Source organism: Cervus elaphus, chromosome 5 (genome assembly GCF_910594005.1).
Source record: "Cervus elaphus chromosome 5, mCerEla1.1, whole genome shotgun sequence".
NCBI classification, from domain to species: domain Eukaryota; kingdom Metazoa; phylum Chordata; class Mammalia; order Artiodactyla; family Cervidae; genus Cervus; species Cervus elaphus.
In genome coordinates this window covers 113,829,636-113,844,774 of record NC_057819.1, presented here as the reverse complement: position 1 = coordinate 113,844,774, position 15,139 = coordinate 113,829,636, and the positions used below count along the sequence as shown (strand labels likewise).

The following is a 15,139-nucleotide window of genomic DNA, read 5'->3' as shown; positions in this document are numbered from 1 at the left end:
CCCATAGTTGCAACTTCAATCAACTATTACTGTATGATATTAGCATAATTCTGAAATAGAGTTTGATGGGATATAGTTAGACAGATGAGTGTGTGCAGGTCTAAGAAGAGGGAAAGTTTTTTAATCATGACCTTTGCCTGGTAGGGAGATGAGAGAATCTGAGGTGTGTTTAGAGCCTGGCATACCAATTTCTATCCTGGAGCAGAGGATTAATGTGGTTCAGCAGAAGATGATATTGCAAAGTAGTTGCTACTGCTGCTAAGTCACGTTAGTCGTGTCCGACTCTGTGCGACCCCATAGACATCAGCCCACCAGGCTCCTCCGTCCCTGGGATTCTCTAGGCAAGAATACTGGAGTGGGTTGCCATTCCCTTCTCCAATGCATGAAAGTGAAAAGTGAAAGTGAAGTTGCTCAGTTGTGTCCGACTCTTTGCGACCCCATGGACTATATAGCCCACCAGGCTCCTCTGTCCATGGGAGTTCCCAGGCAAGAGTACTGGAGTGGGCTGCCATTGCCTTCTCCACAAAGTAGTTAGGGAGAGCCATATCTAGTAGCACTTTGAATGGTTACCTGTAAGATTTGCTATTAAGGAAGGTTGACATAGGATCTATAGGGCAGCTATGTATAGGATGGATTGTAATGAGTCCTAGAAGTTTGTGAAAAAGAAGAAAGATCAACTGGGAGGCTGGTGAGAGAAAACAAGAACTGAGATGGCTGGTGGTGGTGGGGAGTGATGGGGCAAGTGGTGGGGTGGATTTCAGAGGCACATGGAAGCCGATTGGGGGTAGAGAAACAATGGAGAGAGAAGGAAAGAAACAGTATGGGTTGACTATCTGGTATAGTCAACATGAATAAAGTTTTTGAGGCTTAGAAAGTGAAGTAACAGTGGTTCTCCAGGAGAGAGAGATGGAAAAGGATGACTAGATTTGGGAGAGATGTCAGAGAGTTACCTAAATAAAGATGATAATAGAGCTGTGGGAGTTGTTTAGACTGTCAAAGAGAAGATCTTGGAGTAGGAAAGAACCTTGGGGATCATTGTAAAGGATGACAGAACAGGCCTGGAGCTCTCCAAAGTCCTTGACCTGAGGTTTGCCTTGGTTTAGCTGAGTCTCTGAGGAGAGGGAGGCCACAGGCCATGGGGTCGCAAGAGTCAGATACAACTTAGCGACTAAACCACCACTGAGGAGATAGATGATATCTGGTTATAAGCAGTTGGAAAGGGAGATGGGGATGCAACTGAAGAAGCACAGAAGTCTAAAGTAGTTAGTTTCTACAAGCATCCAGGGCAAGGAATATGAGTATTCAGACAAATCCACTGGGTACAGTAACAGGGAGATCACTGGTGAATGTATGGAGAGATGGTTGGACTCTGGGTGAAGGAGTCACATTTCAAGGCTCCTTCACATCTGTCTTAGATGACCAGCTCCATAGTGAACTTAAGCAAGAATTCAACCCAGCACATCCATAGTAAACATGAGTTTTACCTTGCTTTGTTCTCTGTGTTCTTTGATAAATGTTTTAGCATCTGCTTTTCCCTTTGAGGGCTTTCCTGGTGGCTCAGCTGGTAAAGAATCTGCCTTCAATGTGGAAGACCTGGGTTCAATCCCTGGGTTGTAAAGATCCCCTGGAGAAGGGAATGGCTATCCACTTCAGTATTCTGGCCTGGAGAATTCCATGGGGTCACATGGAATAGTCCATGGAGTCATAAACAGTCAGACATGACTGAGCAAATTTGACTTCTTTTTGAGGTGCAGAGCAGCCACATAATCAGGTTTTCATTTCTTTTCTGAGTGGGCTCTGAATCCAGCTCACCTGGAAGATTAAAATCATTAAGGTTACATTGTCCTGGATTGTTTCACATTTTTTTTGACTCCTCTATTATAGACTGGATAGAGATAAAAACATAGGGAATAATTTTGCATTTTTCTAACTTGACTTGTCCCTTAGAACCTCCCTGGACTCCATTCCTATTGAGAATCCAGGACTGAGTGTAACAGAAATAATGGATGCTTTGGAGAGGCTTTGTGGAGTGGTCCCTCAATTCTATTTGAAGTGTCTATATCTCTCTTTGCTCAGCTCATTTTGCTCCTGAGGTGACTCATCCTCCAGGTCCTCTACTACTTGTCCCTCAATAGAAATCCTGTGTGAGTATCTTCTCAGAGCCAAATCTGCTGGCTTAGTTCCTGTATCACCATCACAATTTCCCTCCTCAACGCAGTGAGGCTGGATAGTTGGCAACAATTGAGAACAATTTCCTTTATGGACCAGCCTATGGAAGCCTTATATCCTGTTCTTATAAGCACTTCTAATTTGGGCTGGCTTGGGTGGGCCGGTGTTGATATTGGACAGTGTTTCTGATTTTCTTATCACTCAGTGAGCGATACTTCATCACTCTTTGGCGTAAGATCCCCCTGATCTGTGTGCACCCAGTGATTCCAGTCCTGGCCTCTCTTTGCTATGTGTAAACATTAAAATTAGATAATTTATTTTAATTGGAGAATAATTACTTTAAAATGTTTGTGTGTTAGTCACTCAGTCGAGTTCAACTCTTTGTGATCCCATGGTCTGTAGTGCACCAGGCTCCTCTGTCCATGGGATTCTCTAGGAAAGTGGAGTGCGTTGCCATTTCCATCTTCAGGGGATTTTTCTGGCCCAGGAATTTAACCCAGGTCTCCCGCATTGCAGGCAGACTCTTTACTGGCTGAGTTACTAGGAAAGCCCTTTACTTTGAAATATTGTGATGGTTTATTCCATACATCAGCATGAATTGGCCACAGGAATATATGTGTCCCCTCCCTCCTGAATCCCCCCTCACCTCCCTCCCCACCCTATCCCTCTTGGTCAGTAAGTGGTCCAATGTTACTTCGCATCTCCCACAGAATACATTTTACATTTCTGGTGGTGAGAACTTCAGGTGCAGTCCCTGGGCATCAGGGGAAAGGTTTTGGGAAGGAGGAGAGAGGCTTCTGATGCCTTTAAAGTCCTGCCAGAGGGAGGATGCCTCAGCACATCTGCCCTGACTCTACTCCATGGTTAAGAGTTTGCGTGTGATCTCTCCCACAGACATAGCCTTGGCTTCCATAATAAATAGTATCCTTCAACCTCAACTGCAATTTGCTCACATCTGGAGACCAGAAGCCTTACCATGGCGTCTGCCACAATTACATGAGCAGATGTAAAAGCTTTCTGTTTGTTAGCAGTTGATTTGCTCATCATGTTTATTGAAGGATCATTGACTAGAGACAAGGTCATTGTTAACATAAAGGTAAGAATTCACAGAACACAGTAAGTGGAATAAATAAAAGGCAATTGCCTTCCAGAACTTCTGGGAAGTGAATTAAAACTTGGCTGTTTTCTCAATAGATATAGGTCCTCTCAATCATCATCTAATGACCACTATGTAGTGATCATAGTTACTTCTATGTAAGATGTGGGATGGTTGCATTTTCTAAACATTGCCCTCCACTGTTGAAGATACAGGATACTTATTTCTGGATTATTCCATCCTAACTGAGATGAAAACTACAGTAATGGTTATAGGGATCCCCATGGACATATTTACCAGTCTACAGCACACTATTCTTTTCCTGTTCTTTAAAAGGTGCCATTTTCTAGATTTTTATCTTTTGAAGCTTGGGGTATTGAAGAAGGGGAGAAAGAGAAAAGCTAATGAATTCAGCTATTCCCTGATGGCTCAGAGATAAAGAATTCGCCTGCAATGCAGAAGACTTGGGCTTGATCCCTGAGTCAGGAAGATCCCCTGGAGAAGGAAATGGCAGCCCACTCCAGTCCTTGCCTGGGAAATCCCATGGACGGAGGAGCCTGGAGGGCTATAGTCAATAGGGTTGCAAAGGAATTGGACGAGACTGAGTGACTAAATAACAACAAAACATCAAATTGGCTTTACATTATCAGATCTTGTCCAGGAATGCTTCAATTTGGTAGTGATTTTGAACTAACACACCTGTTCCACATCTCCCTAAAGGTAGAGATTCAGGCAGGAGGAGCAGATTGTCGATTGTGAATGTGGGCAAGGATATAATTACCTTCAAAATGAAACTGCTAAGTGGCATTTCAGGGGGCTCTGAAGACCTCGGTCCTTTATGTCTTAGCCCAGAAGGAATTCAGCAAGAAACAAAAAGATAGCTAATAAATGATTTATTAGAATATGATACTTGTGAGGATTACAAGTGGGTGGACAAGAGAGTGCTGCCCCGAGAACTTAGAGGGCTACAGTTTCATAATCAAAGGGAAAAGTGAAGAGGGGGAAAAGACCACTTTCTTCCTCATTCTTGAGTAGACGTCATGCTTCCATCATCAGCTCCTCCTCCAAGTTGGGTTGGGGGGTTTTCTTGTCTCTACATGGTCAAGCCAGAACTGTCATGGCACAATGGAAAAATTATTTCAGGTTTCAGTATAATGAGGATCTTTACTTTGAAATTTCACCTTTCCATAATTTTTTTTATCTGTGTAGAGAGCATATCCTAGGAGTCATTAACTTACTGAGCTCACTGGGCAGAATGTGGCTCTTATGACACCACTGTTTTGTTGTTTTGAGTCATGTCTCATGCTTCTGTTGCATGATTTTTTTTGTTGCTAAGCATGCCTGCTTTTTTATGGTTAAGCAAACCTGCTTTCTTGAGTAATCATTAACTTACAGGGTCTTCTATACTCTTTCTTTACTTATAATTCTCTAGTGGGATGAACTATATAATTACCTACTTTGTCCCTATCAAAAACATACCTTCTGGAAGAATACAAGTTTATTCCAATGCTGCTGTCTTTTATGAATACATAGTTGAAATTCCACATTGGAAATGACTTTCAGAATCACCCAAGAAAACATACATTATAATTTTACAGTCACAATGTGTATCTGACCCACTGAAGATGCTATTCAGTTTGGTTTTTATCCAACTCACTGGACTGGTTCCCAAGATAAGCACACTCTCTTGGAGATGAAGACTTGCTTTCAGTGAGGATAACCAAAAGAAAGAGTCCAGTGAGAGCAAGTTAGAAGAAGGGGTGATCTGAGTAAGGCTATATGGGAGGAATTAGCATGTAGCTACTAAAAGGAACTTTAGCTACTAAAAGTAGCTACTTTAAGGAGTATTTTTCATATCTTGCGCACTGATAGATTGAACATAAAATCCTCATGTTTCATGTCTCCATCTGGAATAGCAAAAGGGTAGAATATGTTTGCCAAAATATATAGATGGTGTTGAAATGCCAATGAAACATGTAATTTAAATCTAAGGGAGGCACAATGTTTACTTGACAAAAACTAGTCCTATTTAGGGGCTTCCCAGGTGGCACCAGTGGTAAAGAACCTACCTGCAATGCAAGAGTGCTGGTTCAGTCCTTGGGTTGGGAAGATCCCCTGGAGAAGGAAATGGCAACCCACTCCAGCATTCTTGCCTGGGAAATCCCATAGACAGAGAAGCATGGCAGACTGCAGTCTATGGGGTGGCAAAGAGTCAAACATGACTGAACGCGCATGTACTAGTCTTATTTAAGTCATTCTCTAGTGCCTCCTTTGAGCAGGCCTTTATCTTAAAAGACTTTTGTGTGTTAATTGATCAGGTACTTTGGTTCAGAGGATGAAGAATGTCACATACCTTATGTTGCAGTCAACAAGACATCAGACATTGCAGCCAGCCCCTGAGGGGATTCAGGATGGAGAAAAACAGGATGCTGTCCCCAAATGTTGTTCAGTTACTCTCAGTTGTGTCTGACTCTTTGCGACCCCATGGACTGCAGCATGCCAGGCTTGCCTGTCCTTCACTATCTCCCAGAGTTTGATCAAACTCATGCCCATTCAGTTGCTGATGCTATCCAACCATCTCATTCTCTGTCACCTCCTTCTCCTCCTGCCCTCAGTCTTTCCTAGCATCAGAGTCTTTCCCAGTGAATTGGCTCTTTGAATCAGGTGGCCAAAATGTTGGAACTTCAGCTTCAGCATCAGTCCTTCTAATGAGTATTCAGGGTTGATTTCCTTTAGAATTGACTGGTTTGATCCCCTTGCTGTCCAAAGAGCTCTCAAGAGTCATCTCCAGTAGCACAGTTCAAAAGCATCAATTCTTCAGATAGCTGAGGTGCATATCAAAGGAATGATTTCACTGTGCCCAGACTCTTACATCTTCCCATACTTAGAAAAGTGCTAAATTCATTCACTTGAGATATTTGGTTTTCTTTAATTAACAGTTATCCTTTGATATTCTGACTACCTAGTTTTTATTGCAAAACTCCCATACATCCTGGATCCTCTCTTACCCCTTTGAGGCAGTCTCTCAGAGCTCTCTGAGAGGCTGTCTTCTGGGCTTAAGCCCTCAGGAAGTCCACTGGATAAAACATAATTCTCAACTGAAAAAAAAGAAAGCATGTAACTTAATGTGATGACTTTTTTTAGAGTCACATCCTTTGGAAAGGGCTTCCCAGGTGGTGCTAGTGGTAAAGAACCCACCTACCAATGCAGATGTAAGAGACTTGAGTTTGACCCCAGGTCGGGAAGATCCCCTGGAGGAGGGCATGACAACCCACTCCAGTATTCTTGCTTGAAGAATCCTATGGACAGAGGAGCCTGGTGGGCTATAGTCCATAGGGTCAAAAAGAGTAGGACACGACTGAAGTGACTTGGCACACATAGCATGCACACCATTTGGAAAACTGGGATCAGGCATTTTGACATCGAACCTAGTAAATCTCCCTTTCCCCCCAAGCTTTTAGTGGGTATTACATTTTCTTTTAGTAGACTTCCTTTAACTAGAATAGAAGTGACCTTTGGTTCTTTGATAGAGAACAAGCTTTTAATTCTTGGCCAATTGTAATTTAGGAGGTGATATTGCCTAATAGTGGTTGAGCCCCATTGCACTCAACCCTTCTGTGCATCATTGCATCTCAGCAGTGAGAAGATTGGAAGAGTGAGATAGTGTGAAGAAGAGAGCAAGGCCATTGGAATCAGAGAAGTGGGGGGTTTTAATGCTGGCTCCACCATGCAGGAGTTCTGTGACCTTGAACAATCTCTCAAAGGTTTGGTGTCCTCATTTGCAAACCCTGCAGTGTTATGTGTGGATTTAAAGAGACAGTATAAATAAGGTGCTTAGCACAGTGGGTTCCCAGTAAGCAGAAGCCATTCTAACAACATGAGAAATGGATATTCCCTGCCATATCAGTAAACAAAGGGTGTCATAGTCTTCAATGATTGCAGTCACCATCGTTGGTGAGCTGGTGAATCCTGAAGGAACTCAGGAAAGAAAGAATATCTGCCATCTAGCCATCAGACTGCAGCCATTCCCCTCGATGAGCCTTGAGGAAACTCAGGATGTGAAATTACAGGATACTGGCCCCAGAGAGCCGAGATGCATATCAAAGGAATGATTTCAGTGAGCCCAGACTCTTGCATCTTCTCATACATAGGAAAGCACTAAAGTCCTTAACTTGGGATATCTGGTTTTCCTTTAACAATAACCTTTGACATTCAGACTACTGGCCCTTTGTTGCAAAATTTATGTATAATCTGGCTCCCCACCTCGCCTCCTCAAAGCATTTCTCTCAGAGTTACTTGAGATGGTGTATCCCAGGCTTGAAGTCCTAAAAATTCCTGCTGAATAAAACATAGCCCTCAACTTTTAGGTTCTGAGTGTTTTTTAAGTCAACAAACGTCATACTTTGTATAAGCACAGAGTAAACTCTTCCTGAAGAGTAGGTGATCTCAAGATGTTAGTTTTCTTAATGTTCTGTGAACATTGAGTAATAACAGAAATGGAGCCTGGGGGGCTTCCTGCAGCCCCCTAGGAAGAGGGTAGAATTGCCTCCACCTGGCAAAAGGACCTTGGACAGGATGACCTCATAATCCTTTCCAATCTCAACTTCCAGGATTCCCTACCAAATAGTCTGCTTTTTCTCACAGAGTCTTTACTGAGCATGAGGTAGATGAGCCACTGACCTTTCCTTGTGTAGAAGAAGTGCCCCCAACTCTGGAGGACAGGGCATAGCTATCACTAACTCTATAGCCCATGAGTAAGTGCTGCTGTTGGCAAGATATGGGTGGGTCACTTTGAAGCTCTTCCTTAACCAACCAGCATGATTGTTGATGAGTCCTGACTTAGCAAGAAGCCCGAGTAAAACATTTTATGAGGTAAAGGACTCGCGTGAGGTGGCTAAATAACATGGAAAAATTGGTAGAGAGGGCAAAAAGTGGTAACGCTAAGCGTGGCTACCACACCCACCACTGACAGAATATAAAGACCTGGAGAAGACCAGGACTTACACCACAGAAAGGAACCAGGCTTAGAAACGGACCTTCAGAGCTCTGCTCCCTCCAGCACCATGTCTTACAACTTCTGCCTGCCCAACCTGAGCTTCCGCTCCAGCTGCTCCTCCAGGCCCTGCGTGCCCTCCAGCTGCTGTGGCACCACCCTGCCCGGGGCCTGCAACATCCCCGCCAACGTGGGCAGCTGCAACTGGTTCTGCGAGGGCTCCTTCAATGGCAACGAGAAGGAGACCATGCAGTTCCTGAATGACCGGCTGGCCAGCTACCTGGAGAAGGTGCGGCAGCTGGAGCGGGAGAATGCGGAGCTAGAGAGCCGCATCCTGGAGCGGAGCCAGCAGCAGGAGCCCCTCGTGTGCCCCAACTACCAGTCCTACTTCCAGACCATCGAGGAGCTCCAGCAGAAGGTGAGGGGGTGGGCACTGCCAACTGATGAGCTGCCAATCGATGAACTATTTATCTCAATTTGACATACCCACTTCCAAACGGATTTAAGTTTGGTCAAACCTAATGTTGAAAATGATGAGGACAGAGACATAGAAGTCACTGGCTTACATAAGACACATCACGTCGTCCTAGAGAATCGATGTGGGATGCCCCATGAAGGAGGGGTACAGACAGGGGACAGGATAAGGCATTAGACCAAAGTCGGTCATAGCAATCTAACACTGCTTCTTGTTTAAAACCAGACTGACTGAGGCTTTAGTCCTATTATGGTATTCTGGTCTTGTTTTCAGAGACTTTAGCATTAAAAGGGGCTTCCTAGGTAACACTAGTGGTAGAGAACTGGCCTGCCAATGCAGGAGATGTAACAGACGCGGGCTGGATCCCTGGGTTGGGAAGATCCCTTGGAGAAGGAAACGGCAACCCATTCCAGTATTCTTGCCTGGAAAATTCCATGGACAAAGGAGCCTGGCAGGCTACAGTCCATAGGGTTGCAAAGAGTTGGACACGACTGAAATGACTTTAGCATGCAAACATGCAGCATGCATAGCATTAAAACATAAGGATATGCACCTGAATTATTTCTTGGAGCTAGAATTTCCTGCGTGATATTTAAAGATGTAACAAGAGAGTGTGTCTATAACAAAGTAAAAGAGCCACCAACTCCAAAATCTTCCCTAGTATACACAGAGCAAGTGTGCATACACGTGAGAATTCAGGGCCAAAAATATGGGAGTAGAAGTGGGATAAGTACAGAGTGAGTATAGAAGTGGGGCTTAATACATCGTGTAGGTCAGGGAGGGCTTCTCAGAAGAGGCACTATCTGAGCAGCGTTTGAAGGATGAGGAGGAGTTTATATTCAATCACACAAGCCCTTGATTCTCTGACAGAATTGACTGTCCACCATTCAGCAGTTCTGGCAAAGTGAGTGTCAGAAAGGCGGTGTGGGATTTGGAGATCGTGCACTGATTTCTGCACATTTAGTGAGAATGAGGCACAGTGCTGAAGCAAGGGATGAAGTACTGAGTGGGTGCCTCTTTCCTTCAGGAGCTCACAGGGTAATAGGGGAGATAGGAAACAAATAGCCACAGTAAGGTGATAAGATGTTTACCTGGCTAGGTGCAGTTACTGTGGGAGCACCTGGAAGAAGTGACTCCTGCAGGAACTGGGGAAGGAGGGTGAATGTGGCCTATGCAGGGGGTCTTGCTAGGTGGGTGAGGGCATCCAGGCATTCCAGGTAGAGGCAGAAGCTTTGTGCAAAAGCTTTGTCCAGGGCTATGTCGGGGGAGAGTGGAGAGTGGTCAGCAGGGCTGGAATGGTGGTGTGTGAGTATAGGATAACCAACTTGTCTTTGTTTTCTTGGGGGCTTTTGGGGTTTAGCACCCCACCTCCCACTAAGCAAATAGGAACACTGTTCACCCTATGTGAGATTTGGTTCCCAGTATGTTCAGTTCCTGCAGGAAACAAGAGGCAGGCCAAGAAGAGAAGAATTTATGACAAAGGCACATTTCCTCTTGACTGTTTTAGTTGTGAAATGATCAGCTCTATTAATGAATCCTCCCCTTATCCTCAAACTGAGAATGTGAGAAGACTCAAAGCTTTTTGGAAGGAATGTCTGTTTGAAAGAAAATAGTTTTTAATTTTAAGTTATGAGACATTCATTCTTACTACAACTGATTTCACAATTAATCCTGTGCCCAGATCCTGGCCAACAAGGCAGAGAATGCCAGGCTGGTGGTGCAGATCGACAATGCCAAGCTGGCTGCGGACGACTTCAGGACCAAGTAAGATTTCTCTCATAATCAGACCAATTTAGTAATGGACAGGCTGAGTTGCAAAGTGAGGAACTCTGTCCTGGAAGCATGCAAGCAGAAGTTGTCTGCGATCAGAGTGGGAGGTTTCTTGCATTTGGTGTGTTAGGTTAAATGGCAGTCTCCTCACTGGAAGCAAGAATTCTGTGTTTTAAATTTAGTGTGAAAGAGCTCAAGCAGCCATCTATTCTCCCCCCTTTTCAACTTAACGTCTGGATCAACTTTAAAAGTGCATTCCACACCAGTCTCTTAATACAGTTTAGTTATGATCAGCCCATTGGAAAAAGTTAAATGACACAAATGGGAGGCAAAATTCATTTCAGAGAATTCATCAGTTTTTCTAGGTATGACCACTATAATCGTAAGAATCCATTGCATTTTTATGAGACTTCATAGTTTGCAGTGTGATTCTACCTATATCATTTTTTCATCTTTGGGCCAACCTGATGACATGTTTTTTTTTGGGTTGGGTGGGGTGGGTGGAGCAAGATGAAGTAGGAAAAAATAGCCATATTGCTCTGCTAGGCCTAGGGGGCCACAGAGGGCTAATGTCCTCAAAACTGTGTGACCCTGACATGTCAGTTTGGTTCCCATTTTACAAATGAGGAAATCGAGGCTCAGAGAGATTAAAGAGCTTACCACTGTCCTCATGGCAGGGCTGAATCTCAGTGCCTTCTAATCCAGAGCTGCTCTCACGATACCAGGTTGCTTCTCAGGGTGGTTGGAAAGGAAGGTGAGGAAGTCCATAGCGGGCTAGTGAAGTCACCAACTCACTTGAGAACGGAGGATGACAGGGCTTAGTTGTTAGCAGCCTGTGATGGGGAATCAGAACAAATGAAGTAAAAGGTAGATTTAAACTATACAGTGGCTTCCCTGGTGGGTCAATGGTAAAGAATCTGCCTGCAATGCAGGAGACGCGGGTTTGATAATCCCTGGATCAGGGAGATCCCCTGGAGAAGGAAATGGCACCCCCCACTCCAGAATTCTGGCCTGGGAGATCCCAGGGTCAGGGGAGCCTGGCCGGCTACAGTCCATGGGGTTGCAAAAGAGTCAGACATGACTTAACGACTAAACAACAACAAAAACTATACAGGGGTGCCCCACCAATACCTTCTCTGTGGGTCTCAGGGAGGAAATAAGTCTTTTCACTCTGCGCAGTGGTCTTTTTCCCTTTCAAAAGACTGCAAAAATTCCAAATATTTCACAATGTAATGAATTAGAAGGGGCGAGCCAAGTAAAGCCAAGTAAAGCCTAGGAAAAAGTCTTCCTCTTTGACCTCCTTTGATTGCTGGTTGTGTGTGCAAGGTACCAGACGGAGCTGGGCTTGAGGCAGCTGGTGGAGTCAGACATCAATGGCCTGCGTAGGATCCTGGATGAGCTGACCCTGTGCAAGTCCGACCTGGAGGCCCAGGTGGAGTCCCTGAAGGAGGAGCTGATCTACCTCAAGAGCAACCATGAGCAGGTAAGAGAGTCCCAGCCCCTGACATCTCTATACTGAGAGTCCTGTAACTTCCCTGAGCAGGATAATGTAGGTCTTTTAGGTCTTTGCTAGACATCCTAGAGCTGAGAACATTTTGCTGGATGCTCAAAACACCCTTGGTGGGTTGTTGGGGAAGCTTACTTTTTTTACCTAAAAGAGTGTGGTCAGCTAATCTATTTCCATTTGGGGCGAGAGCTTTAAAATACTTTCTACTTCTTGATAAGATTGGTTGTCTTCTGAATAGGTTGTCTTCCCATTAATGACTGAGACTGAAAGGAGATAGCAAACTTCTTTGTTTTATGTGTCCCCTAGATAGTAGAACCCAAGCTAGAATAAATGGATGGAAGGATGGATGGATAGATAGGAAAATAGGAGAAATGAAGGCACTGAAATAATGGTTGATTCAGACTCATAGTTGAATGTAATACTAGGATATCAGATGCATGTCTCAATTATTAGATGTTTTGATGAAGAGGACAAAACCCCTCATGGACAGTGTGTGATGATAAGAAGACGTGAAGTAAATGGGACCAGTTAAGCCTAGTTTCTCTCTATTTAAGTAGCATTTAAGTGGCAATGATTATAAACCAGTTATCATGCCAGGTTTATCACTGAGCAAAGGAAAAGTAAAAAAGAAATGGTAGAATCTTGGAGTGGGAAGAAACATTAGCAATCAAGCAGCCTCATGATACAGATGTGGAGACTCTCAGACAGGAGGCCTGACTCATAGGAAGTAACTTCATCAAGTTTTATGTCAACATGTGTCCTAAATTCTAATGCAATCTTTCCACCACATTCGACTCCCTCAAAGAGAATTTATATATAGATTTCTTTCTACGAGTTCATTCTTTTCCCTTTCTCCATCAGGAAGTCAACACCCTGCGGAGCCAGCTGGGAGATCGCCTCAACGTGGAGGTGGATGCCGCCCCCACTGTGGACCTCAACCGCGTGCTCAACGAGACCAGGGCTCAGTACGAGGCCTTGGTGGAGACCAACCGCAGGGACGTGGAGGAATGGTACATCAGGCAGGTGAGCAGCTCAGCACGTGGTCTCTCAGGACCCTCAGCTCCCTGGGGCCCTTCAGGTGGAGTCTGATCCTGCCTTCTGCCCTTTGGTGTTTCAGACTGAGGAGCTGAACAAGCAGGTGGTGTCCAGCTCAGAGCAGCTGCAGTCCTGCCAGACGGAGATCATCGAGCTGAGACGCACGGTCAACGCTCTGGAGGTGGAACTGCAGGCCCAGCACAACCTGGTGGGTATTGATGAGACTCCTGGTGAGGAGGTGAGGTCAGGGAGTCAGGGGCACTGGGATGCCCTCCAGGCCACCCTCTCTTGAGCTCTTCGAGCTTGTGACTTGTTTGGAAGTGATGGAGAAGTCCCTGAAGGAGCAGCTCTGTGACCTTTCTCCCCTTTCCCCCTGACAGAGAGACTCCCTGGAGAACACCCTGACAGAGACGGAGGCCCGCTACAGCTCCCAGCTGGCCCAGGTGCAGGGCCTGATTGGCAACGTGGAGTCACAGCTGGCAGAGATCAGGAGTGACCTGGAGCGGCAGAACCAGGAGTACCAGGTGCTGCTGGATGTGCGGGCCCGGCTGGAGTGTGAGATCAACACGTACCGGGGACTGCTGGACAGCGAGGACTGCAAGTGAGTACTGAGCATGTGGTTCCCCTGCATGGTACATGCACGGTCTTACCAAAGGACAAAACAGGGGTTTCCCAGGTCAAGTTTCAGATGCCAATATGTCTGCAAAGACTAGAGTTTAATACTGCAGCAGTGGGAAGTGCAGGGTGTGTGCTGCTGTCACTGCCAGGCCTAAAGGTATTTTCTGCTTCAAAAGATACTCCTGAGCCTTGACTGTTTCCCCCACTGGTGAGCTTTTGGAAGTTGATGGGTAAATAAAGCTTTGTACCTTCAGCAAAAGAGAAAACAAACCTATAACCACCATCACATGTACTTGAATAGTGCTTTTGGATTTAATCCCCACTTTCAAACCTATTGTTTCATGGATCCTGGCTGGGATTCCCCCGAGAAAGGCAGAGTGGGGATCAGGGAAACCACCTTATGGATGAGCATTTGAGTATCAAAACGGGGAGGTGACTCAAATATTTCTAGGGTCCAGCACTTTTCACCTAACCAAGTATTTTCATGAACACAATCTGTGCGGTATATATTATCAATCTGTCTCACAGGTGAGGAGGGATAAAGGGCCTTCCCCACAACTCCAGGCATATAGAGCTGGGTTACATCTCAAGGCTTCTTTGCTCTTTTCTGTCCCATCTCTAAGCTTTGCAGAAGGAGTGATCCGAATAAGACTTGGCTTCCTAAGAAGTCAGAGAATGGCTTCTGTTTGTCCCCAGTCTCCTTGGGTTGAACTCCCTCCTTAATTTTTGTTATTATCCATCTCATGCTGATGAGCTAATGGTTCTGTGTCCTAGGCTGCCCTGCAACCCCTGTGCCACGACCAACGCATCATCAATTGGGTCCTGCATCACCAATCCCTGCAACCCCTGTGGCTCCCGCTCCCGCTTTGGGCCCTGCTAGACAGCCAGGGCCAGCAGGAGGACTGTGTGAAGACAGAGGACCGTTGATGGACCAGCCCTGCTCTCTGACAACCATCAGCCATTGGATAGTACCCCAGTCACCACCATAATTCATAGTCTGGAAAGAGACTGTCCAGGCCCACCTGATCCTCTTAATTCAAGGCCAATTTCTTGTGACCTGATGGTCTGACAGGTTTGGGCTGGGAAGGTGTCACATGAGGAGTTTTGTGGTTCTCTCTGCTGCTTTGATCTGTCTTGTAGTTCCCCAAATCCCTTTGTTAATCTCCTAATAAACTTTCCTCTTGCAAAGCAGTGATGATTCTCATTTGTATTCATTCCTTTTAAAGTGTTCGCTCTATGTGTTCATACTTCATATAAAAGCCACTTGAAAGTGAAGGAGGACTTGTCATTTAATCCTCTCCTTAAAGGTCTTTATTACCATTTGTTAACATTCACTAAACACAATGTGTCCCAGCAGAGACTCAGGCCAGCAGGGAACCAGTGGGACCACGGAGGCAAGAGGTCTCATCTGAATATGATAAACATGTTAGTTATGGAATCTTACTCAGTAAAGTCCAACAGCTAACATTTCTCAAA

General features: G+C 45.1%; 1 protein-coding gene and 1 long non-coding RNA gene across 2 annotated transcripts; one reads left to right on the top strand and one right to left on the bottom strand.

Annotated features, from left to right (window-relative positions):
* Nucleotides 1-4,213: 4,213 nt before the first annotated feature.
* On the bottom strand, nucleotides 4,214-11,809 carry LOC122695081. The gene is made up of 3 exons (XR_006341307.1): nucleotides 11,635-11,809; nucleotides 11,164-11,336; nucleotides 4,214-4,377 (listed from the first exon to the last, which is right to left on the bottom strand). It is a non-coding gene; the product is annotated as an uncharacterized LOC122695081 (long non-coding RNA).
* On the top strand, nucleotides 8,269-14,854 carry LOC122695080 (keratin, type I microfibrillar 48 kDa, component 8C-1-like). Its single transcript, XM_043904562.1, has 7 exons — nucleotides 8,269-8,676; nucleotides 10,415-10,497; nucleotides 11,830-11,986; nucleotides 12,872-13,033; nucleotides 13,128-13,253; nucleotides 13,426-13,646; nucleotides 14,438-14,854. The coding sequence occupies exons 1-7, from the start codon at nucleotides 8,329-8,331 to the stop codon at nucleotides 14,541-14,543; spliced, it is 1,203 nt and encodes a 400-aa protein (XP_043760497.1). The 5' UTR covers nucleotides 8,269-8,328; the 3' UTR covers nucleotides 14,544-14,854.
* The last annotated feature ends 285 nt before the right edge of the window (nucleotides 14,855-15,139 follow it).